The 26,093-nt window shown below is 38.5% G+C and overlaps 1 protein-coding gene across 1 annotated transcript in view; it reads right to left on the bottom strand.

Moving 5' to 3' along the window:
• Positions 1 to 4,476: 4,476 nt before the first annotated feature.
• Positions 4,477 to 26,093, bottom strand: part of LOC121372641 (taurocyamine kinase-like) — a 79,278-nt gene continuing 57,661 nt past the window's right edge. The window contains exons 4-12 of the mRNA XM_041499081.1: positions 20,847 to 21,012; positions 20,302 to 20,482; positions 19,808 to 19,952; positions 16,068 to 16,222; positions 15,430 to 15,698; positions 14,342 to 14,490; positions 13,509 to 13,674; positions 9,982 to 10,162; positions 4,477 to 9,073 (exon numbers count right to left, since the gene is read on the bottom strand). Of these exons, the coding sequence (XP_041355015.1) occupies positions 8,892 to 9,073; positions 9,982 to 10,162; positions 13,509 to 13,674; positions 14,342 to 14,490; positions 15,430 to 15,698; positions 16,068 to 16,222; positions 19,808 to 19,952; positions 20,302 to 20,482; positions 20,847 to 21,012 (1,594 nt within the window). The 3' untranslated portion in view covers positions 4,477 to 8,891. The remainder of the gene's footprint in view (positions 9,074 to 9,981; positions 10,163 to 13,508; positions 13,675 to 14,341; positions 14,491 to 15,429; positions 15,699 to 16,067; positions 16,223 to 19,807; positions 19,953 to 20,301; positions 20,483 to 20,846; positions 21,013 to 26,093) is intronic.

Below are 26,093 nucleotides of genomic sequence, written 5' to 3'. Positions count from 1 at the left end.
CCACGACTGGTATATCAAAGGCCGTGATATGTGCTCTCCTGTCTGTGCATATAAAAGATCCCTTGCTACTAATGGAAAAATGTAGCGGGTTTCCTCTCTAAGACTATGTCAGAATTACCAACTGTTTGACATCAAACAGCCGATAAATTAATGTGATGTGGTGCTGTCGTTAAACAAAACAAACGTTCTCCATCTGTGCATAATACACAAGTAAACAGGTTAAAATTTGTTTTGTTTAACGATACCACTGGAGCACATTGCTCTATTTTAATCATCAACTATTGGATAACGAATATTTGATAATTTTGTTACATGTTTCCGTAAGCAGCAAAGGATATATTTAATGCATTTCCACGTATACAGGGCGGCACATACCACGGCTTTTGATGTCAGTTTTTGCGGCTTGACTGGGACATAAATAAAACAACTAGAGGAGGGGTCCACCGAGGGGCTTTGATCCTACGACCATTTATAATATTTAACGACGCCATTAGAGCACAATAATTTATTTACCATCGGCTACTGGATGTCAAACATTTTGTAATTCTGACACATGAAGTTTGTTTTGTCTACCGACATCACTAGAGAACATTGATTTATTAATCATCGACTATTGGATGTCAAACATTTGGGCTAAATGAGATCCAGAGCGCAAAGTAAAGTTTCTAGGGGGTTCGAGGGTATGCTTACCCCTAACATTTTGAAAACTAAATATCCTTAAATGCAATTCCTTGTATTATGCAAGTATAATTTATGTCTGCCAATCTACTACCAATAATATTTTTTATTCAGATTTTTGTTTTGAGGGGGAGGGTTGCTCCGCTGTGCCTGGTCTATGGGATATGATTTGGTGGTATGCCCCAATATGAAACAGTAGTCCTTTGCAGGGGTGGGAGTGGGGGTGTAGCAGCACTAAAGTAAATTACAAATAAGTATAAGAAAATGCCTGACGGTCCTCCTAAGGACGAGCATCTGGTAGCGGATCATAGAAACAATCACGACTTCGCCTAATATACTTTGGACTCTTCCCTTGTGCAGAGGTACGATTTTGATCAGGCAATACGGTTTTGTCGTTCAGATGTATCGCGACAACATTACTACCACACGCATGTGAACACACATCACAGTAATAAAACGTAAAAATACATTTCGAATGTGCCCATTAATTAATCAGGACCGCTATTTATGGTCAAATTTCAAAGAGACGAACTAATCGGCAAATACCTTACAAACCACGCTCATATCTCTAGCAAATACGCAATATTGTTCAATATTCTTTTGTCAATAACGTTCCATAACTGAATGAAAACACTGCGCCAGCGGGCGCTAAACGGAAATGACGTCACGTAATCAAAGTTGGAGCGGAGGGAATTTCCCGTTAATTGATAACGTAAAATGTATATCATGTACCGGATTTCGAGCTCCGAGCCGTAATTCTTTTAACTGGCTCCTTTCAAACTTAGATTATCGACGCAACATTTGCAAACAAACGGGATCGCGAAATTCACCTGTTTGGAAAATGGAGATTATTTATTCAGACGTTGCAATTGACGAATATTTCCAAGGGACGAGAAAAGTAAATTCTTCTTAGAGACTGAAGCGAGGGTTTATAATAGGAAAAATGCATTCTGATATCATAGCTGTTGGTTTATACAAGGTCTAACGGGCGAAACAGAATTCTGGTGCGGTCAGCGGAATAGATATCAGACGTTTTTCACCCTCCCAGGGGTTTTGGGTCAGAGGATTAATATTTGCTTTAATTTTCTGCTTCTATTGCAATTGATTTTTCTTATATTAAGCGCCTCGTTAATTCACCATTTGTCTGGCGTGCTGGCCTTGTCAGTGCATTATGAAACAGACGGAACGGAACGTGGCGTGGGAAGACCAGTTTTCGTCATAGCTGCTGACCGTATAGCAATCCGATCCCAAATCGCGCTATTCAAATCAAAAGTCATTTTGTTGAGTTAAGCTTAGCGATTCGGAACATTTCGAGTGTGAAATTAACTCATATCTTTACTTTTGTCTTATTTATACAAAACCAAGATCTCACTAACAGCCAAGGTTTCGCCATTAAGGTGTTTGCACGGGTTAAAATAAAATGTCAACATTATCATGCAAAAGTTATATTAGTTAACAGGTTGACATTAAAAAATAGTACACTTATGGAATGAATCTTCATAACGCATGAGATGCGTACAACGAAGATTAATTTTCTTATATATTTACTCAATATGGCTCTTTCCAGTCCACCAATCACTGATGATAAATGGAATTCAGGTCACTGGTCAAGACGACAAATAAAATCCACTAATAATGCTGGACTCGGGGCGTATGGCTGACCTCTTTTCAACAAACATAGCAAGACGGTCATGTGTGCTAACAAAATAATACATGTTATGCTACATTTATTAAGGCGTTTGCATTATCACTTATGTAGCATTCCTGGACACGAGGAGTCCAATTCAAGAGAGCTTTGTAAATTTGGCCCAAAGTCTGCAGGCCCACAGGGACGATATCTGATGTTGTTTTTTTGTTTGTTGATTTAAAAAAAAAAAATGGGGGGGGGGGGGGGGGCGCAGTCTCTAAGGAGACAGCTACAGGCTTAGTGGGGAGCACAAGCCAGATTTGTTTCTTTATTTATATAGGTCTAAGGAAATGTTTTACTTAACGACGCACTCAACAAATTTTATTTATATGGCGTCAGATATATGATTAAGGACCACTGGGAGAGGAAACCCACTGTCGCCACTTCATGGACTACTCTTCTCGATTAGCAGCAAGGGATCTTTTATATGCACCATCTCACAGACAGGACAACACATACCACGACCTTTGATATACCAGTCGTGGTGCACTGGCTGAAACGAAAAATAGCCCAATGGGCCTACCGACAGGGATCGATCCAAGACCGACCGCGCATCAACCAAGCACTTTACCACTGGGTGACGTCCCGCCCCTTTATTTATATAGAGTAGTGGGGAAAAACCCGTAAATGTTTTACTCGAGTGGGAGAGGGAGAGGCACACGTCCATCCCCTGGTTCCTATTGGCCAGAGCCCCGTTCCACGAAGCGATCTCATCACTAAGGTCATCTGAAGTCAATAAGGTAGTCTGTATTGCTAATAGGAGACTTTAAAATACAAGGAAAGCAATATTTGATACCTCAGCATATTTTAAACACAACAGCTATTTGGTTATTGTTTCACATTTGGTTCATAGAGATGACACCTGCTGCCACCATATAGGCTACGCTGATAGAACACACAAGAGATCTTTTATATACAATTTCCCTTGATTATCAGTCGTTAGGCATTAAATGCCACGTGAAAAATGTCCGAGTCCTCTAAGGAAGATCGATCCTGCCTCCCGTCGTAACTGAGAGAGTGCTCTACCACTGACCTACATTCAGCCTCTTTAAAGCAAAGATTAATCCGAATAAATCCGGAGTCTATTCACTCTCCACCCGCCGTGTGGTCACTCTTAAACGATAGACAGGCAGAACAATTTATGGCTTGACATATTAATGCTATCCCTTGAGGTGCTTACGTCGCAGCAGGATCGAACAACCTCGGTGGATCCATTCAACTGATTGGATTTGTCTCGTTCCAACCAGTACATCACAACTGAACAAAGGCCGTGGTGTGTGTTTTCCTGTCTGTGGGAAAGTGCATACAAGAGATCCCTTGCTACATTAGTAAAATGTCTTCAATTAACACATCCAACAGCCGATGATTAATTAATTAATGTGCTCTAGTGGTGTCGTAAAACAAACCAAACTCTCTATAATGTCGATAACTACACCTATGGCCACACACCACAATTATTTACGCTATATGTTCCCTATAGTATTAGTGGTTATAGCACTTTTATTAATATCAGTTGGCCTGTTTTTTCATGCTCATTTGCCTGTCCCATGGCAACATACCTTGATAAAAAAAACCCAACCCCTGTGTCAAGCTTTCTCCCAAGGTATTATTTTGATCAAACGCACCCACTAAACCTGACTGGGGTACACCCATTTTACACAAACGGCACTGCTTTTGCATGGGCCGGAATTACCACAAAAGGACTTCAATGTAGACAAGTTACACATGTTTACAAACTACATGCTCTCCCCTGCTCCCCTGTCAACTTTAGTCATAGTTGCCAATTCAAAGGTGTCTGCTGCTTGCGCGGATACATTTCCGGATCTGTAGCCTTATACATGCTTGACGTTAAATTAATCTTCAAATGGCTGGGCGTCTCAAACTTAAAATTAAGTTCGCCTTAAATAAAATAAGGATGTCTGTTGTTAGAGAATATTTCTTCTTATACTTTTGCAATAGCATATAAAAAAGAACGTGTCGCGTATGAACACGCGATAGGCACATCAGGTGAGTGTAGGACACAAAATATAGTTCCACATATACACAACCTAACGAGGACTGACCAGCTATATTATGTTGTCATTAGAAAGAAAACACGATATAAAACGTGGAAGACTTCGTATATAGTTTAATACTTGATTGTATATATAAGATTACAAATAACTTACAAAACGATAGTGTTCATCAAATAGAAACAACACATACAGAAAGCGTACCCAAATAGATCGCCCAATTGAAATCACTGTAGTGTTTCGCTTAGACCAATCACTATCGGGTTTACAAATGCACGTTCATGACAGTAGATAGAATGAAAACTGCAGAATATAAAACAGAGCATAAATAGAGTTTCTGATATCTCCCAATACAATACGATAGTTTTACTTGAGCAATGCTTTTATGTCTCTTCTAGTTGATTAAATGTACAGACTGTAGTTAATTATACGAATCAAATGAACTGATAAATGTTTTGTTTGCTATATTTCATAGAACATTACACGAAAAGAAAAATGAAAACGAATGTGTTTAAAAAGTCTTGTCAAATAATTTTACGGATTCCACTTTAAAAAAAATTCTTTACATCAAAAACGACCTAAGTCAATCAAATATGATGCAACATTATAAATTATTTTAAAGTTCTTCAGCGAATTCGATATGATTAGAGCGATAACCAAAATGCGCTAACTGTATTTAAAAACAGCAAAACACATTTGTAATGAACATCAAAAACACCATAATATATAATAGATACATTTATCGACCAAGTCTGTATTAAATGGCAATATCCGAATTATGATCTTTAATAACAACCTATAAATAAGGTGAAAATATTGTCGTGAAAATATGTAAGAAAGAATAGGTCCCAATATATAATGCAACATATTCACATTCGTTAAAAAAGCGCCGTTGTAAACATGTCTTAAAAACCACCTCTACTACTGGAGCACACAGTGTAGGTGGGAAATTGGACAGGGGAGTGAGACAAGGCAGACACATATTCCCTATGCTGTTTCCCTTGAATGCACACTTTGACAAGTATAGACCACATCAAAAACGAAAGCATAGCAGAGAAACAACAACACTATGCGTTTTAAACGTTAAACAGCAATGAAATATGGCTATGATGGATCATCATTGATGGTGACGTCAAACAAACTAAAATAGAGATGTCTTTCCAATGGACTATTTATTGTGCCAGTGAACATTCTAATAGTTATTGAACATTATGTTTATGATAATTACATTGCCAAAATGTGCACAAATAATTTAAGGGTATTTAATAAAATTAAAGCAAGCATCAAGCAGACTGGGTCAAGGTTTGCCCATTGCCAGAGGCGTTACTACAGCTGTGCAAGACTGAAGACAGACCATGCCATTTTTATCCTAAAACAATTATTAAAATGTTGATGGCGCTCTGCAAACAGCCCCAAGATATGTTCCTGGGATTGTCGCTCTATGCCACTCTCGTGTAGATAGAGGCTTGCTAATTACTATCATCCATGCACACAAATAATACAAACAGATCATTATTTGTTACTGAATGTTACACTCCAATTCAACTACAATGTTATCATTACCAAGTAAGTTGGCTAAGACACTGCGTACATTTCTCCAAAACATTACACTGAAACGAAAATAACTCAACAATGACGATATAAAAATAACAGAATGTTTTCATGAATATTAAAAGATCAGTATAAAGTGTTTATACAGGCACATAGGCAGTGCAATTGAAGGACACTTAATATGCTTAAAGAAAAACTACAGAACCATACACGTACGAGGTTGGGGGGGGGGGGGGCGAAGGCGAAGGGGCTGGGGTTCCTAAGTCCCCACTCTTACTGCCAAATATAGAATCATTTTGGCAAACAAATTACAAAAAACTATTTTTTTTATAATGAATATTTAAAAACACAAAATGTCAGTTGGCAAGATTCGAACTGTTTTTTAAAGTCCTAAAACCAATTTCACAAAACATCGTGAACCTAAATTTGCACGTTAACGTAAATCTACAGTTAAACCACAATTTGCATTAAAACTAACAGTACAACTAATATAGTTTGATGTATACATCTTTCATTTTCTTTCAACTTTACAATGATCTATATTCCGTGAAGATAGAATGTTTTGCGTGAAATCGATGCCAAACACGTGTATAACTGTTAGTCGCAAAAGTAAACTTACGATGTTTTGTGAAATTAGCTCCAGGACCAGAACCACATAGCCATCGAGACATCCACAAAAATGAAAGCCCAATTAACCGTAGTTCAGAATGAATCAAATACTTGGTTCGAAATGAGTAACAGTTTTATATTGGTCAAATCGGAATCAACGGATGGTGAATCTTTCTTCACTGAACTGATTCGGATCAACATTTTGCAGTCCAGCAACCCCCTATTAAATAATCTCGTACGCCCATGATATATGCCTGGCACACGTGCACGCAACACCACTTGAACTCTAACAATAACAATAAAAAATTGCAATTAACAAAAATATATCTAATCTGTTCAAATGAAATCTCTAAGCAAACAGTTAAGTTGCTCTGTGGGCCATGCAATATTAAGAGAAATCACGCCAATACATACATAACTAATTCTTGCTTTTTAAGGTTACCTATACCAAAAGACTGGTTACCTATATTTAAAAAAAACCGACAACAAGACAATATATTTTATTTTAATACTGTATTCATAAGACGAAATATAAAAAATATGTACCCTTACTGTTTGTCATAGGATTTCTGTAAAAGCAGCTGTCCTCTTAGTCTATTTTGGCACCATAATTACATTAATATTATACAATGTACAACAATATGTGTAAATTAACTGTATACGGTGACGTCATTTCACGCGTGAAAAACAACCGTGATCTACATGCATTGTTACCTGGAAAGGAATCACCATAAACAGCAACATATTCACTGAATACTTAAAATGTATATAAACTGACATTTAAGCTAGATGTAACAAATTTTAACATATTAAGAGTAAAACAAATTAAACTTTAAATATACATACCAAGTTGGTACATTCTACGTACGCTATTGAAACAAACGCACTCACCGATGTTGCATCAGTTGAGTACATTGCGTCGGAAACCTTTGATCTATTATTGCGATGTAACAAAGGCAAACTACAGACTATACTCGGCATACAAGTAATATATAAGGCGACACAATTTGACTCTTTATATATTTCAAAACTAACATGTTCTAAGTGTAGTATTAAAGCCCCACTCTTGTTTGCCCATTTGTCAACATATATTAACGCAAAACACGAACTACAGGTTTAATAGTTGTGTCCAATGTTAGTTTTGATTTAGTAAACTAGTCTGGGAGTGGCAGTCCTCTCCGAGACGTCTATCAAGGATGTATTGTCCAGTAAAGGATCTCCTCGGAGTGGTCGTTATATAGAAGAGGCACTACATAGATAGTCATGGATTCAACCACTATTATACCAAATGTCAATTAGACTGCCTTATACGGTGATTTGGTTTTGATTATGAATAACATTTTATTTTTTTCAGATTAATAAACTCGTTAGTTTTAACTATTCACGGACATTGCCATTTGCTTGAAAGCCATTTACAAATCTCGTTGCCATTTTAATTACTGCTAAATAGGTCAAGAACGTCCTGCCTTCTGGGAAATGATATGGCGAAAATTGCACTTGCATGTCACTTCCGTTACACATAGCAGTAAAACAGGTATAGCAGAATATCACGTCGTAGGAAGAAAACTAATTTAATTGTCTATTCTAAGCGTTTAAAGATTCAAAGTATTTAATTATCTAAGCTGAACAATGGTTTTATAACTATTTAACTCTTTTAAGTAGTGACAAAATCTCGCTATACCCGGCCAGTGACAGCAGAACAATCTCTTAAATCACAGAAGTTTAAGTAGTAATCAAATATGGCTAACGTAATGCCCACTGAGTCAAGTATATTCTTAAATAGAGTTATTCCCCCTCTTTAAGGGATACTGAATACGTTCCAGTAGTAATCAAACATGGCCAAGATGGCGTCAAACATTTCAAATATAATATCTTCCCTTTCTGAAAATGTACTAAATGATACCCCAAATTCCTCCATATTTGCAAGAAACAACGATGCCATACAAAAAGATGGTCATAAGATGGTAAAAACTCGTGATGTTGACAAGAAATAAATATCTGAAGCATATCCAATGAGTTATACAAAACCATTCAGCCATTCGTTAAAACATATTCTTAAAGGATACCGTACAAGTCATATTAAACCCAATACATCCACAATGAAAACCCCAAAACATGCCAACCAATGGCGTTAAATATGACGTCTGCAGGCTTCTTGCAGAAAATGCACGACACGTGAATGCAACTGAATTCGCAGAGACTATATAATGTAGAAAATATTACTGTAATTTTTTCTACAACATTGATGACAGTGTACAATCAATGTATTGAAGAAACAACAGCTTCCAAATTATGGGTAATGCCAAAAAAAACCCCAGTGCCTAAAACCGTCAACGCCAGTGTGCGACGATGGATTAGATGACGACACATGACGACGATTTGTGTTTGCCGGAAGCCAGCTCCTTCTCGAAACGAATCACCTCCTTGATTCCGGTGACCATCTCCTTGACGGCATCTATTTCCGTGAGTCCGAGTCGTCGTTTGTTGGAGATGTCGTAGACTCCCCCCTCGCTCTCCGTGTGCTCCCCGTGGATTCCTGCAAGTCAGACGAACGAATGAATGAATGGGTGAATGGATGAATGAATGAATGAATGGATGAATGAATGAATAAATGGATGAATAAATGGATGAATGAATGAATGAATGAATGAATATTTAATGACACCCCAGAACACAAATACCTGGTGTCAAACCAAAGTAAGTGCAAGTTAGATGCATAACATTAAAACCACTAACTCGGCATATTGTTCACGATTAGAGCCTGTTTTTGATAACCGAAATACAACATTACGTTATATTACGTCCATTTCCATACATCCCAAATGTATTTGCTCACCACAAAATGTATTTTTTATATTTAAAAAACGGCATGTATCTCTGAGAAGTAAAGGTATTTCCCAGTTTCAACGTCACAGACTCTTTTGTTTGACACTGTTGTAACTTTGTCCAAGTGTCATACAGGTTTGTGGTACACCAAACTTAAAAGAGTCCATTTTCTCGGGTTGAAACTAGAATCTGTTAGTTTAAAAGACACTAACCCAAGATACATGCCTGTTTTTGTTTCGTATAACTAAGCAGTGTTTTAAGTACATACCTGTTTTTGTTTCGTATAAAGCTAATTTGGAGCTAATACAAACGCCAAGACGCCCAGAAACATGCCAAAATGCACACCTTAAGTTAAACTAATTAAGAAGGAAGGAAATGTTTTATTTAACGACGCACTCAACACATTTTATTTACGGTTATATGGCGTCGGACATATGGTTAAGGACCACACAGATATTGATAGGGAACCCGCTGTCGCCACTTCATGGACTACTCTTTTCGATTATATATTAAAAAAAACCCCAGAGAAAAGAGACCTAGTGGATTTCACTGATTTTGGCCAAAAGTTGACAAGACAAGTTTTGGTTATCAGTCCTCTGTAAGAAGCCGATTGTTTACCTCTAGCCTGCAACTTGTACTTCTCACAGAGGTTCTTGAAGTCCTTCCTGGCAGACAGGTGGGGAATCTTGATGTGCACGGAGGCTCGCAAGGTCGTTCCCAGGTTACTGGGGCAGAACGTCACGAAACCCAGGCGATCGTCGTGCGCGAACGTCAGAGTGTTGCCCAGTTCCTTGATCGCCTGATGGTCAATAAAGAATGTTAATTATGACAGAAAATAAATGCTTAATCAATAGCAAGTCACAATTTCAAAATCGTATAAACCGTTGCCTTGGAGTGGCGTAATGCCAATGTTCATTTCTAAAAAAAAATATTTACACTCGGCGCGTGTGCTAGGGTAGGTAGGTGGGTGAGTGGTGAGTATCTGGAGTCGAAATCACCCTGCTGAAAGCGAATTTCTTCTCTCTTTTTTAAAACAGCGAAGACATTTATCAATAACCGACACCGAGTTAGCCGACTAAATAGGATAACCAACATCAATGTGTACTCTAGTTGGAGCAATAAATAGATTATTGGCTTATGAATTACTGCAGAGCTAATTTTAACCAGGGTCGACATTAATTATTGTTTAGTTGTAAAGATTAAGCCACGTGTATGAAAATCTATGGCCTGTAACAATTTTACATCAAACGTCTTTGTATAGAAACCAATAGCGCAACTATTTTTCACATTTTAGAACCCAATGAATCAAATGGGCTTCAATGTATACTCCTGCTTGTGTTAATACAATATTGACCTGTATTGTATCTGCCGCAAGTTTGTCGAATTTCAGATTTAAGAGGATCCCTCTAAAAACAACAACCACCCCCACAAAAACCTCTAACCCAAAGCAAAACGAATAAATAAAACTACGGGTAGAGATTTCTTTCTGAATTCAGCCGGATTATTCCTAATGAACGTTTGGCGTCCACGACTTGTTAGTTTTCTACTGGACAGTCAAGATGTCTTTCTTTCTTCCTTTTAACTTATTTTGCTCATATCCAATTAAGCTTCAAGCACGCTGTTCTGGGCACACGCCTCAGTTATCTGGGCTGTCTGTCCAGGACAGTGGGCTAGTTGTTAGTTGGTTAGTCGTTAGTGGTTAGTGAGAGAGAAAAGGTGCAGCGGCCTTACACCTACTCATTGAGCCCTTAAGAACTCGCTCTGGGTTGGAGCCGGTGTAAACGGAATGCAAGTCCGTAGGAATAGTTGTCTGGCCGGACTTAGTCTCCTAGGAATGCAGGTCCTAGGTCTATTATACCTAGGAATGCAAGTCCTAGGACTTACGTTCCTTAGAAATACTGGTCTGACTGCAAGGATATTAAGTCCGGGTCGGACAATCAAAATTTAAGTCCAGTGTTACATATAAAAATAAATTATAAATGTAAACAAAATGAAAAGCAGTTTCCTTTCTGGTTTATTTAATTAACTTGGGATACTGGCACCTCTCTTTATTTATATATTTTCTATTTATTCCAATATTTTCCATTTATATCATTTGCAAGAGTATGTACACATTTTGTTGACCTTATTACACGAGCAAAAACAAGGTCTTTATTCATTGCGTGTTGTTCCAACTAATAAATGTTTAAACATTTAAAAGTAACTCGAAAAGATTTTCCATAATTCGAAGCATGTATTAGTACTCGCAGATAAGTATAACTTGCCCATCTGATATACCAACACAGGCTGATTTTTATTGCCCGAATGAAACGAAAATGTCCGAATCTGAAACACAAGGTATATTTATATTCGCATTACTACCAAGACGCTATATAGGATTCCAAACAAATCAGTCTGCATTTGTACATGGATTACAACTAACATTGTGAGTAGAATAATGGAAATGCATGGTGAAGATTTCAGGCCAGCTCATTTTGCCCGAAAGTGTCCATTGACCCCCCAGCACTGGGGGAGTGACCCCCCCCCCCCCCTCCCGACCCCACCTCAACCCAGTCTCGAACGCTTATGATGTTCTTAACGGCCAGGTATAACAGTACACAGACCCTTTCCCCCAACTCGTCTCTTATGCTTATGATGGCCAAAACTGCCATAAGACAGTCAGTGATAATTAATTTCAAGTCTTTTGATGTTATTTTTGATTGTTCATCAGTAAAAGGTAATTTTTCATGCTTATTATTCCTGTTATATTTACAATGTAGTAGAGCCTAACTGGTCATTATAGTACTAGTTATTAGTACTAACTACTAGAACTAAGTATAGTTTTCAAAGTTTTATTTCAGGGATTTTCAGGAATCATATATATACATGTATATAAAATAAGCAAAATATCGGAAATAAATTCCAGAGGACTAGGAATACTAGTATTGAAATTCCTGTGGACCAGGAGTACCAGGAATAAAAGTCCCGCGGACTTACATTCCCCGGAATCCACGTCCCACAGACTTAAATTCCTAGGAATACAAGTCTCACAGACTAGAATTCCGAGGAATGGAAGTCCGATCGGACAAAGATTAAGAAAATCACAATTAATCAGATTGTGATTTACCGTCAAAATATAAACTTATAAAACATATTATTAAAAATTATGTTGGTATATACATAAACTGTCTTTTCCTGTTCACCAAATGTTACGTTTTTTGGAGTTACCAGTTTTCATATATATATTGTTTTTTAGATATACAAAAATTCACTCAAGTATCTGATCCACAAGTCTATGACGTAAAAAATAATTAAGTCGATACTCGAACTTAAAAATAATATTTTGACACAGAGATTTGAACCCACAATAATCTTAACAGACTCGTACACTTATCCATCACACTATGAGGGAAGGCTGCCAAAACCTCACTTTTTTTTCTCGTGTCTTTCTAGCAGCTCGTGCAAATTTCAGAGTATAATAAACGGACATCTAATTTGCGGACTAGTATTTCTGTCACTGCTGCAGAAGGAATTTAAGTCTGGTAGGAATACAAGTCCTAGGATAAAAACAACTTAAAAATAAACCAGGGTAGGACTATGGTTCCTAAGCTATGGACGTCCGATAGGACTACTGTTCCTAAGAACCGAGATCCTACGGACCTGCGTTCCTTTTACACCGGTACCAGGCTGCGAACCCTGTACCTACCAGCCTGTAGTCGGATGGCTAAACCACTGCGCCACCGAGACCGGTGTCAAATATGTCTCCTCCCCGGCGTCCACAAGCCCCATCCAGTTCAAGTTGTTCATTGCATTTAAATTTACCACTTATCAGCATTGTAACAATGGAAACATTACTGTATTACACACTAGTGTAAGATATTGCTCATGTCATAATAATCATTCAATTTCTAACTAGTGTAATATTGGCGTGATGCGAGCGTGACGTAGATCACTTGCTGACCCAGTTCGTAGAAACATAACGTGTAGTATGTCCCGACATCTGCTTACATCTGCGTTGCGGATTATTTGCTATTGGTTTGTAATAAATAAAATACTGCCTGTCATAACAAAACTGTTCACTCATTTCATAAAATGGTATGACAGGCAAGCTCGTTTAGTATTCTATAGACAGACAATAATGCGAACACCTATGAAGTGTAACTAACCGTGACAAGCCGGGTGTAGATGGCGGCAATGTCTCCTCCCTTCTGCATGGAGATCAGTCTGAGGTGGTCCTCCTCGTTCACCCACACCAGGAACGTCTTGTCCTCGTTGTAGAAGATGCCTCGCCCTGTAGGCCAGTCGTTGTAGCCGCCGGCCACCTTCAGGAACCTGGCGATAACAACGACAGCAATGTTTAATGAGGACATTCCTCTAAGAATGTGGGCTCAATACCACCATAATTATGGTGAATATGTTTTAAAATAATATATTTTTAAAGTCGCTGACCCTAGTAAGGGATGTTTTTAGGCTACACAGTAATCTAAATGACCACTTCCAAATCCAATACAAATTTATGTAAATATTTAATGAAAAACATCTGAACCTGGTAATATAGGTTACCGCACGACTCATTTACCAAGTTAACAATTCCTTCTTTTTTTATAATTAAAGTCCTTCACAGGAACAAATAATTTGTTATATAATGACAACACTGTTTTAATTTGATTGATACTTTTTTGTATTTCGTATTTCATATTTATTATAAAATAACCGGTCCACGTGTGTCGGGTGTTGTTTAATGTTTAACCTGAGTCGATTGATATGTCGTGACCTCATAGTAATCTGAACGACCATTATCCACTTATTTTGATGAAGTAATAGTTGTCAAGTGCCTTGTTTTCACTTAGTTGATGATGATATTTAAACCTAGTCGACAAAAATAATGTGCAAAAAGATAATAATGTTTTTTTACCTAATCGATAGAAAGTAAGTACAACAAGATGATGATGTCTTCACCTATTCAATGGAAGTGATGTACAAACAGATGAGCGGTTACCTGTCATGATCGTTAAAGAGGAAGTGTTCTTCTGTGAGCTGGTCCTGGGTTTCCTTGGACATGCCGGCCAGAGGGTAGTACGTGCCCTTAAGGCCACCACTCAGGGTGTTCAGGGCGTCCGACGAGACCTTCTCCATCTTGATCCGGTCCTGAAACACACACACGCTATTATCATACACAGCACTGCTAATTTATACTCTCCATGTTCTGTTGCATGATCTTACATTTCTCCAAATGGTCCATGTGTAATCCTACATATCGGACACCTCAGTATTCAACAGGACATTCCAACAGACAATGCCCTGGTCAGATGTCAATGGGTCATAACAACGAAGCAAACGTAAACAGAAATACGTTATTTAAAATAATTTAATATTTACTTAACAGTAATTTAATAAAACAGTCATTTAATTCAAAACAATTTATTTTCTAAAAGAAATGAAGCAGGATGTAGCTATATGGTAGATTCTTCTCTACTAATACATGTGCGATGAATTATACAATCATACCAACAGGTGGATTCTTCGGGTGCATGTGTGTGTGTGTGTGTGGGGGGGGGGGGGGGGGGGGGGGGGGGGGTCTGTCCCAAGCCGAGACTGATACCTGTAGTGTGGTTATACGTGATGTAGTGTTTATTAAAATCTGTTGCTATTTTTCGATAGGGTTAGGTTACGTGGTAAAATGGGTTCCATAATTTAAAATGTGCTCGAATGTGAAACAAATAGGCAAATCCTAAAACAAAAGGAATTTACAAAAGTGTAATAAACTTTAGAATGTTCACTATCATTTTACATGCTTATATCCAATTAAGGTTCAAGTGTATCCACTATGGGCCCAGCCTTTGACATCACCAGTGACAGAGTCCAGGGAAGAATTTAACACGTACATATATTGTATTCAAAATGTATTTAATGGAGGAAGCTTTACATACAAGTTTAAGGATGTTTAAACAGTTAACATACTACATTTTTTCTTCTAGAATAGTCAATAAAGGTAACAAATTATCTTAATTTGGACACTGTGAAATAAAATGTTATTGCCCAAATCATTTAGAAACCGTGTTACTTCTGTGGTTATTAACGACTAACCTCCTTTGTTAGAACTGGAGGGAAGGCAAACTCCTTGTGACTCCTTGCCACTCGGATTCTTGTAGATATAATAAGCTCTCCCTCGGGGTCAAGGTCGCCAAATCCCAGGTCCTCCATATTGCCGAAGTTGGATTCTGGGTGCGAGATGGCGTCGCTCGACTTGATCTTGTGGTAGTCCTTGATGACAGGGTCAAACAGTTCGGCGAACACCGTGTACGACTCCGGGTCTGCTGCATAGATCCCCACCCCGCTGTCCAGGTTCATCACTCCTGCAAAACACACACTTTTATTTTAAAAAGAAAAGGAATGTGTGTTCAATGTCGCTGACAAGTTCAAAGATATGCAGCTTGATTTTGTGGCATAAAATTAATTTTTAATCTTCTACAAAAACCAGACGACCAAAAGCAATCTGAATTTGCCAAGTAAAGTGGAAGTTAAGGGTAAGAGAGCTGTTATAATCCAAATAGTTTTACACTGCCTAAAACCGTGGATCAGTGGTTTTAACAAAATCTAGCAGATTTTAAACATACTATCCTGTTTGCAAGTTTTCTTATTAGACTAAAACAATAGTTTATAATATAAATCACTCGGTTTTATCGTTATAATGCAGATATAGAAGAGCACGAAATTTATTTTACCTGACTTAATGCAATCACCAAGTGTTGCATTGTGGGATGTTTTCTTTTCCTTGAGCTTCTCAAAGACATCTTTTGTGAGGTGTTTCTTCATCAGAGACTTGCAGTTCTTGGCCTTGTGCACGTGCTCAAACATTTCCTCCACAGATTCTGGTTTCCTAACAAATATATCAAAATGTAACATTATAAATGGTGGGTGGCTTGCTGTGTGACTAGTTCACCTATTAAGTGAAGGACAATGCACATTTTAGCCCCCTCTGATTATGCCCAAGATGTCATGATTTGGGACACCTTGGGCAGACACCAACTCAAGATGTGCCAATTCTAAAAATCATGTACCAAGATGGCCCAAGATGGCCCAAAATGCCACAACTGCTGAATAGTGTGTTGTTCTTGTTGTTGTAGAAACATATACGAATACCAGTATACGTTTTATACATGAATATACAGACTGCGTTTGTTTACTCAAATGAACTAATCGTAGGGTTAGTAGGTTAAGAAGTTGAAGGGCGCACATCGCTAAAATGCAAATAGTTTTTAAAGACATTCTCTTTTAAAAGCAGAATCCGCATGAAGGTTTTTACATCTTTATTTCCAGTTTTTTCTTCTTCCGTTTCATTTGTTTTTATTTTTAGAGGGTTGGGAGGGTAATCCGCCGTTTTTGAATTTTCTTTTTTTTTCTCGTGTTCGGCCCAAGATGTCCCAATAGGGAAATCTTGAGCAGTTGGAAAAGTTTGGGCTGCTACAATCCGACGGTCTGTGTGATATGAAGTTAAATCACAACCATAAACATATATATTTTGTACGTGCAGTTAACATAGACTGATTGGTTTTTTTTATCGTTCCAACCAGTTCATTACAACTGGTCAAAGGCCGTGGTATCCCGTGGTATGTGATTTGCTGTCTGTGGGAAAGTGCATATAAAAGATCCCTTGTTACTAATAAAAATGTATCGGGTTTTCTCTGATGATTACGATACAAAATTACCAATAGCCGATGATTAATAAATCAATGTACTCTAGGGTTGTCATTAAACAAAACAAACTTCTTCTTTAACATAGACAAATGCAAGGACTCATCCTTTGGAAATGTTTTCACTAGCAGACGTCTACAGTTGTTTCCCTTTCACGAGGATCTGTGAATTATTTTAACGAGCAGCATTCTTTCTCGTTATTTCTTTTGTGTGCCATTAGTTATAAATACGTTTACCAAAATATGTTGATCTATTTCCAACAGACGAATTATGCTTACAGTTACTGATTTAGAATCTGTTTTGAAAACGTAAGCTTGTTTTACTTGTGTTTCCGATAAGATGTTGCAACTGAAAATAAGACGTCTTTCTTAAGATGGCGACGATAAGACATCATGGCTGCTATTATTGTTTAGAAAGGAAACTTGTATGTCTGCCAAATGCCTTTGAAATATAGCGTACAATGATATGACACGACGCACACAGTTTACGTGTAGAGCATTAAATCACCATTAATTATTCTCCGCCGCTTAACGGCGCGTTATAGAAAGAAAGATATTGTTTCAGAAAGAATGAGAAATGAAAAGAAATTGTTTGCACAAAAAGTGCACATGATAAATGACGTCACGCACTTAAAACTGTCGGTAACACAATACAGACTTTTCGATAAAATTAATTTCTTATTGCTAGTAAATGGACTTTATTGAATGTAATTTTTATGGGCATATAGATCTATATGTAATCTTCATATTTCAAAACAAACATATATTAAATATTTACGGCGGGAAGCAAGCTTGATAAAGTCGCATCAATACAATTTACCGCTTGCATTTGCGTCATCACCAATGAAAACATCAAAGACAATAGGTTTTTGTTCTAAGGCTCCAAAGTCCATATACATGTATTTTAATATTATAGAACGACCGTCCTCCAATAAATGAAATGCATGACAGTGTTAAAGGTAGGGTTTTTTTAAAGGGACATTCCTGAGTTTGCTGCAATTTTTAAGATGTTATCGACTAATAGAGACTTTTTAACGATTGTAATTACATATCAAATATATGTTTCTGCATAAAATATTAGTGACTGTATATTAAACGTGTTTTTTGTTGTTCTAATATTTGTACTAGGTTAAATTTCATTTTATTTGCTAAAATAATTTTTTTCGTATGTACGAAATTATTTGAAGACTAAATGCAGTTTGGGCTTCTTACAAATATTAAGAGGACCAGAAACACATTGAATATCCCTGGTTACATACAGACACTGATATTCTAAACAAGAAAATATATTTAAAGGGAAATTCCCGAGTTTGCTGCATTGTAAGATGTTTCCGACTAATAAAATATTTCTACGATTAAACTTACATATTAAATATATTTTCTTGTTTAGAATATCAGTGTCTGTATATTCAATGTATTTCTGATCATCTCAATATTTGTATGAAGCCCATACTGGATTTTGTCTGTTTAGGAAATAAAATGAAATTTAACCTAGTACAAATATTAGAAAGATCAGAAACACGCTTAATATACACCCAGTAATATTTTATGCAGAAAAATATATTTGATATGTAATTACAATCGTTAAAAAGTCTCTGTTAGTCGATAACATCTTTAAAATTGCAGCAAACTCAGGAATATCCCTTTAATATGTAAGTTTAATCATAGAAATATTTTATTAGTCGAAAACATCTTACAATGCAGCAAACTCAGGAATGTCCCTTTAATGTCACCACTAGAGCACATTTATTTATTTATTAACAACAGGCTATTGGGTGTCAAACATTTGGTAATTTTGACGTATAGTCTTGGGAGTGGAAACCCGCTACATTTTTCCATTAGTAGCAAGGTGTCTTTTATATGCACCATCCCACAGCCTGGCAAGCACATACCACGACCTTTGATATGCAATTGTGGTGCACTGGCTAGAACGAGAAATAACCCAAATGAGCACACCCAGGAACGAGTTTCGATCCTAGACTGACCGCGCATCAAGTGAGTGTTTTACCACAATGCTACGTCCAGCACTTGGTATGGTATATAGTATACCGTAAACCCTCGAATAAATGTCGGGTCTTGAATAGAAGCCTGCCTTGATCAGAGGCCGGGTTTCAGAACACCACGGAAAAACAAATAGACGTCTGCTTTGAATGGAGGTCTGCTTTACACGGAGGTCTGCTTTACACAAAGGCCTGCTTTACACAAAGGCCTGCTTTACACAAAGGCCTGCTTTACACAAAGGCCTGCTTCTGCTACTGTAGCTTTGTCAGGTTAATGGCCACGTCATGCTTGTCACGTCCGTTGCCTGACGTCAAACGCTTATAACAACATGGCGAGAATAACATGAACGGAGAAGCAGGTTTGCTAGCCTACATTAGATGATGCCACAACAAGGCTATGTGACATAATTTTCATTAAACAAAAATGAAGCCTGCCGTCGCAATAATATTTTAGAAACCTATAGTCCTTCCCACATGGAACACCTTTTTTTCAGACTAAGGACTTTTACTACAAGCTATTTATTTCTGAGCCGATTGTTTTCTAAATTGACCACAAAAATAGTGCATTTTTGTTTCCTTCCAAAACACATTTGCTTTTCTTCCTACTTCAAACCAAACTGAATTTATTTACAAACAAAAAAACACCCCAAACGTTTTTAGGAGGATGAGATGGACTATCGGCAGCTATTTAAGGATTTGCGGTATATAACGGCAAATGCCCCAAATACCGGTGGTCGCCAACCGCGCGTTACCAGGATAAGTTATGCGTACCATGACAGTTCCTTCTCGAGCTTGATGAACTCCTTGACGCCGTTGTACATCTCCGTGACGGCCTGCACCTCAGACAGTCCCAGTCGTCGCTTGTTGGAGACGTCATACACCCCACCCTCGCTCGCCGTGTGCTCGCCATGAATACCTGCAAATATGACGTTATCAGACCTCGCCTTATAACGAGAGCTATCACTCCACTGAGACTAGTTCAACGAGAGTCGTTTTTGCTCCCCATAGCATATGAATTTTAAACTATTTATGTAATAAATTCAAACCTAAGCACTAACCTCTTATGTAACAAGACTCCAACCTAGGCACTAACCTCTTATGTAACAGACTCCAACCTGGGCACTAACCTCTTATATAACATACTCTGACTTAGGCACTAATCTCTTATGTAATATACTCTCAACATAGGCACCAACCTCTTTATGTAACATACTCCGACCTAGGAACTAAACTCTTACGTAACAGACTCCAACCTAGGCACTAACCTCTCGCCTGTAGATGGTACTTGTCACAGATCTCTTTGAAGTTGTCTTTAGCTGCTAGAGTTGGGATCTTTATATGGACCGAGGCTCGCAGAGTGGTTCCTAGGTTACTCGGACAGAACGTCAGGTATCCCAGGCGCTCATCGCGGGCATATTTCAACTTCTCTTCCAGGGATTTTATAGCCTGGAAAAACAACAAGTCTTTCAAAAATCAAAATAATATCTACTGAAATATGATATATGACGAGTGAAAGGTATTCTGGTATAAGGGAAAGGGAAAAGAAAGGAATGAAAAGGAAAAGAGTTGAGTGGAATGGAATAGAAATTAAAGGGAAGGGAAAAGAGGAGGAAAGGGAAGGGGAGAAGGAAAGAAAAGGCAAGGTCATGGGAGTGGAGGAAAGGGAAGGGGAGGTGAGGAGAGAAGAAGAGAAGGGAGGAAAGGGGAGTGGAGGAGGAGAAAGGAAACGATTCTCAGTACTATTTCAGCTACAGCTATCTGCAAAAATATCACTCCTTCCCCTAGAACTGCTCCTGGAATATGTGTATACCTTAACAAGTCTCTTGTAGACGGCTCCAATGTCTCCTCCCTTCTGCATGGAGATCAATCTGAGGTGGTCCTCCTCGTTCACCCACACCAGGAACGTCTTGTCCTCGTTGTAGAAGATGCCTCGTCCTGCAGGCCAGTCGTTGTAGCCGCCGGCCGCTCGCAGAAACCTGACAACAAACAGTCACACATACAGTGTCAGGTTACAACACAACAGGACCCTGTTCCACGAAGCGATCTTAGCCCCAAGATAACCGTAAGCGCACTTAAGAGGATCTTAGCTTTGTAAGATGGGGTTAAATGACAGTGAAAAGTAAGGATATAGTGAGAACCAAAAGCCAGAACTTGTCAAGTCTAAAGTCATGGGTTTTTGCGGCTTGTTTTTTTTTGTTGGTCTTTTATGTTTTTGTTTGTTTCTTCTTGTTTTTGTTTTTTTGTTTGTTTACAAAATTATGATGAATCCGCAAAGAAAGCAATGATATTTATTTTATTAAATTACTGGATGTAACACGTGCTAGGCACGGGCATGTTTAAATGATATTTATTTTATTAAATTACTGGATGTAACACGTGCTAGGCACGGGCATGTTTAAATGATAATTATTTTATTAAATTACTGGATGTAACACGTGCTAGGCACGGGCATGTTTAAATGATATTTATTTTATTAAATTACTGGATGTAACACGTGCTAGGCACGGGCATGTTTAAATGGCGGTCTGTTGTCCTTTAATGCCCACCCCAACCCCAACCCCCACCCACCCCCAACCCCCCCCCCCCAAAAAAAAAAAGAAAAGAAAGAAAACCAACAACAACAAAAAAACAACCCAAAACAAACCCGATCGCAGTGTAGATAGCCAACCCTCATTAGCCGAGGTTGCATGTCTGGAATTCAGTTTTCCACACAATATTTAGCGCGGTGTGTGTAGTAGTCGATTGAAGCTGAGGGCAAACTGATCCGAAGTGCGGCGTCAGGTAAGTAAGTACAAAGAAAGCTGTCGACAGTGCAGATCCAAAGAGAAGCGATCAGAACGATTGGAAACTGTTAAACAGGCCGTGCGTGTGATATCACAGATATAACGTCACATCACTCCTATTACATTTATGTCCCTCAGGATCATGCAAATCACATTTGACAAAATTTTGACTAGTGGAACTTGAGAAGGAATCTAAAATGTCTGAGACAATCAGAGGGCAGGCCCTCCACATTGAATCGGCTTGAAAAGCAACAACACTTTGCCAGTCACGAGATGATCACATGCCTGGTGGAACTAAATAAGAAATAAGAAATGTTGATGGACGTCAGGTCATGTACTACTCTTTATTTTTATAAAATGGACATATCCAGTTTTGGATGTCGGTATTGGGTTTGTCCCGTCCAAACCAGTGCCCCACGACTGGTATATCATAGGCGGTGACATGTGTTATGTCCGTGAGAAAGTACATATAAAAGAGCCCTTGCTGCTGAGGTGAAAATGAAGTAGCTTTTCTCTCAGACAGTGAACCAAACATTTGGCACTCAGTAGCCCATAATGAATTAATCAATGTGCTCTAGTGGTGTCGTTAAACAAAACAAACTTTTAACTCTGTATTGTTGACCTTCGATAGGGTCTTCTCTATTTGGACATAAAGGGCACTTATATTACAAGGAATACTATGTCTATCTCTCTTTTAAGCCACAATCTCGAGCATGTATATTAATAATTCCCCCAGGTGAGTCTTTCTTCGATTTAAATAGGACTCTTAATAACTATCTAGGTCACATGAAATACACTGTTAATCGTTTCGAAACACTGAAGGCGTTCCTCTTCTTTGTAGCGTACGATTCGCCCGTTGATGGCTATAACATACGCGTGTGTTAAAAGTGTAGCTTTGTTTGTATTTTACATTAGTAGCGATGTTATATATAGGATGGGAAGGCGAAGCCGCTGCTTTAACGCGGTTATTGTAGTGGAAACATTATTTATGGCATAAATTATGGCTTCGGAGTCTGTTTTATCTGCTTGCATATTGGTCTGAGTGTTTTCACGTGCGATATCGTCATTTGTAGCAAGGGAGTTTTTATATGCACCATCCCACAGACAAGATAGCACATACCACTGCCTGGAACGAGAAATAGCCCAATGGGTCCACCGACGGGAATCGATCCAGACTGACCGCGCATCAAGCGAACGCTTTACCACTGGGCTACGTCTCACCCCCACATTTTAAACTACTGATGTCTGATATATAGCATTTACATTCCTAAAGACATGAGGCAAGGGAGTGGGCACAGGGTGTCCTCCCAAAAAGCAGGACACGATCTTCTATATGCACTTTCCTATTATATATATATTTATATATATATATATATATATATATATATATATATATATATATATATATATATATATTTACAGGTAGCAGTATGCCAAATAGCAGCTCAGCGGGTCAATAGATGAGGCAGTCCTGTTATTAAGTCCTGTAATTTAACTTATCAATATACCAGCTAATATTTTGTATGAAACATGTAAGGGGTCCTATTGACATGCGATGCCAATTATGAAACAAGCATCTTAACCCCCATTATCTTCTCATTTACGTTAAGGATGAGGGGTAGTAGTATTTGTCTCCATGGTGAATGTGTAGACTGAAACGCTGCGTGCACAGTGGCCGTTTTAACCACACATGTTACCACTGTCGTCTATGGGATATGATTTGGTGGTATACGCTCCACACACCTTTGGGGTGCCAACCATTGGGCATTGTTTGGAACGAGAAAATAAAATCAAAGCTGACCGATTGTACGACCCAAGGTATCTCTACCATCTCAACCCCTCTATCCCCCCAAAAACAACCCCCCCCCCCCCCCCCAGGACGTAACCCAGTGGTAAAGCGTTCGCTTGATTCGCGGTTGATTCGCGGTTGGTGTAACAAAGGCCGTGGTATGTACTATCCTGTCTGTGAGATGGTGAATATAAAAGATCCCTTGTTGCTAATCGAAAAGAGTAGCCCATGAAGTGGCGACAGCAGGTTTCCTCTCTCAATATCTGTGTGGTCCTTAATCATATGTCTGACAACATATAACAGTAAATAAAATGTGTTGAGTGCGTCGTTAAATAAAACATTTCCTTCGCCCCCCACCCCCCCAACAAACCACAAAAAAAACACCAAAAAAAAACCCCCAACCTCCCCCCCCCCCCCCAACAAAAAACCCCTACAGAATAGCAATGGCGTCTAGCATATTCACAGCGGAGCCAATGTCATAGGTCAATGACATTCTTGTTTGCCAATCAAACCGGGAAGTCTTCCAGCTAGCCAATATGCGTCATAACATTTGATGAGCATACAAAACTCGATTAGCTAATAAAACAATACACAGGTTACTGAACACGTCTCATTTTTATCTTTGCAGCAATTGTTTCACTATAAATTCATTTATTCGAACATTCCTTTTTTCTCACATAGTAATAAATAAGAATCATGAGATATCCCTGTATTAAATTTCTTGGTTTTTTTCTTTGATTATTGTAAATAGTAAGATAAGACACTCTTCAGTGGAAGTAACAGATTTGTTGTATTATAGTGAATAGCACAATAGTTTTCCATACCGACATAACAGCTTTTCTTTTGACTATAGTAAATAATAAAAAAATACCCCTCTTCCGAAGTAGCAGATTATTGTTTTGACTATAGTAAAATTGAAGATGCCCCTCTACCGAAGTAGCAGATTTTATTTTGTTTTTGAGTATAGTAACTAAAAGACGATACCCCTCTATCAAAGTAGCAGATTTTCTTGTTTTTGAGTATAGTAAATAATAGAAGATACCCCTCTATTGAAGTAGCAGGTTTTCTTTTGGTTTTGAGTATAGTAAATAAAAGAAGATCCTTCCCTATCGAAATAACAGATTTGTGGGCACAGAAAGAGAGCTAAATAAACAAAGAGATATATTTTACACGGCACGGTAACTATCACTGTTGATAAGAACATCCCATTTGAGTAAAAGGCGTACTCCCAGTGTAAACACCGACGCACACAAAAGCAGAAACAGAACTGAAAGATGTCGATGTGATTTAAAAAAAAAAAAATCTATAAGATCCACGTCCAGATCAGCTCACCTGTTTACGCAACACTTCCAAACACCAGAGGTTGATACAAACCTCCAGGTAATGGTAACTGGGCCGGTAATTGATGCGGTGCAATAATTATGTAATTATGATGGGATGTTTTTTATCCTATCTTGATCGGAACTCTCTGGCGAAGTAAGAAGTTGTGTCCACGACAAGCGTGCTTGTACCGTTTTCACGCCCACCCCACTATCCTTGGCAAACAACTAAAGTGTCTGACCCGCCTGCTTAGATAAAGATTAACAGGTGTCAAAAAGAAAACCCGCTGTTGCCAAATGGGTACATTTACCAATCAGCATGTTTGTGTGCAGGCTCAACCTAATTAGAAGGAAGGAAATGTTTTATTTAACGACGCACTCAACATATTTTATTTACGGTTATATGGCGTCAGACATATGGTTAAAGGCCACACAGATATTGAGAGAGGAAACCCGCTGTCGCCACTTCATGGGCTACTCTTTTCGATTAGCAGCAAGGGATCTTTTGTATGACCATACCACAGACAAGGTCGTACATACCACGGCCTTTGATATGCCAGTCGTGGTGCACTGGCTGGAACGAGAAATAACCCAATAGGCCCACCGACGGGGATCGATCCTAGACCGATCGCGCATCGAGCGAGCGCTTTATCACTGGGCTACGTCCCGCCCCCAACCTAATTAGGAGGGGGGGGGGGGGTATAGAATAAATAGGTATAGAAAATGGGGAATTGAGAGAATACGATGAAAGCAAAATGGGTGTAGGCAAAGTGACAATGGGCAAGATGAGTGGGTTATAGACGAAATGAATAGTAGGCAAACTGGACATAAGCAAACTGGGTTGCAAACATACTGATAAGTGCCTCTTTTAATGCCTCTGAAAATACAAAACATGTGTAAACCATTTATGGATTTAAAAAATACCCACCCCCACTAATTCAGGTAACCTGAACGACAAAACCGTTATCTATTCATGATCAAACTCATATCTCTGCACAATGCAGAGTCGAATGGGCATTTGGCAAAACAGTGGTTAATTCCACGAATCTATCAAGTGTATCGCCTATAGGAGGACAGCCACTCTCGAAGAGATCCTTTACAATACATTATCCCTGCACCGCCCAGAGGACAGCCACTCTCGAAGAGATCCTTTACAATACATTATC

This window comes from Gigantopelta aegis, chromosome 4 (genome assembly GCF_016097555.1).
Source record: "Gigantopelta aegis isolate Gae_Host chromosome 4, Gae_host_genome, whole genome shotgun sequence".
Taxonomy (NCBI): Eukaryota; Metazoa; Mollusca; class Gastropoda; order Neomphalida; family Peltospiridae; genus Gigantopelta; species Gigantopelta aegis.
This window is presented reverse-complemented; position numbering and strand designations above follow the sequence as displayed.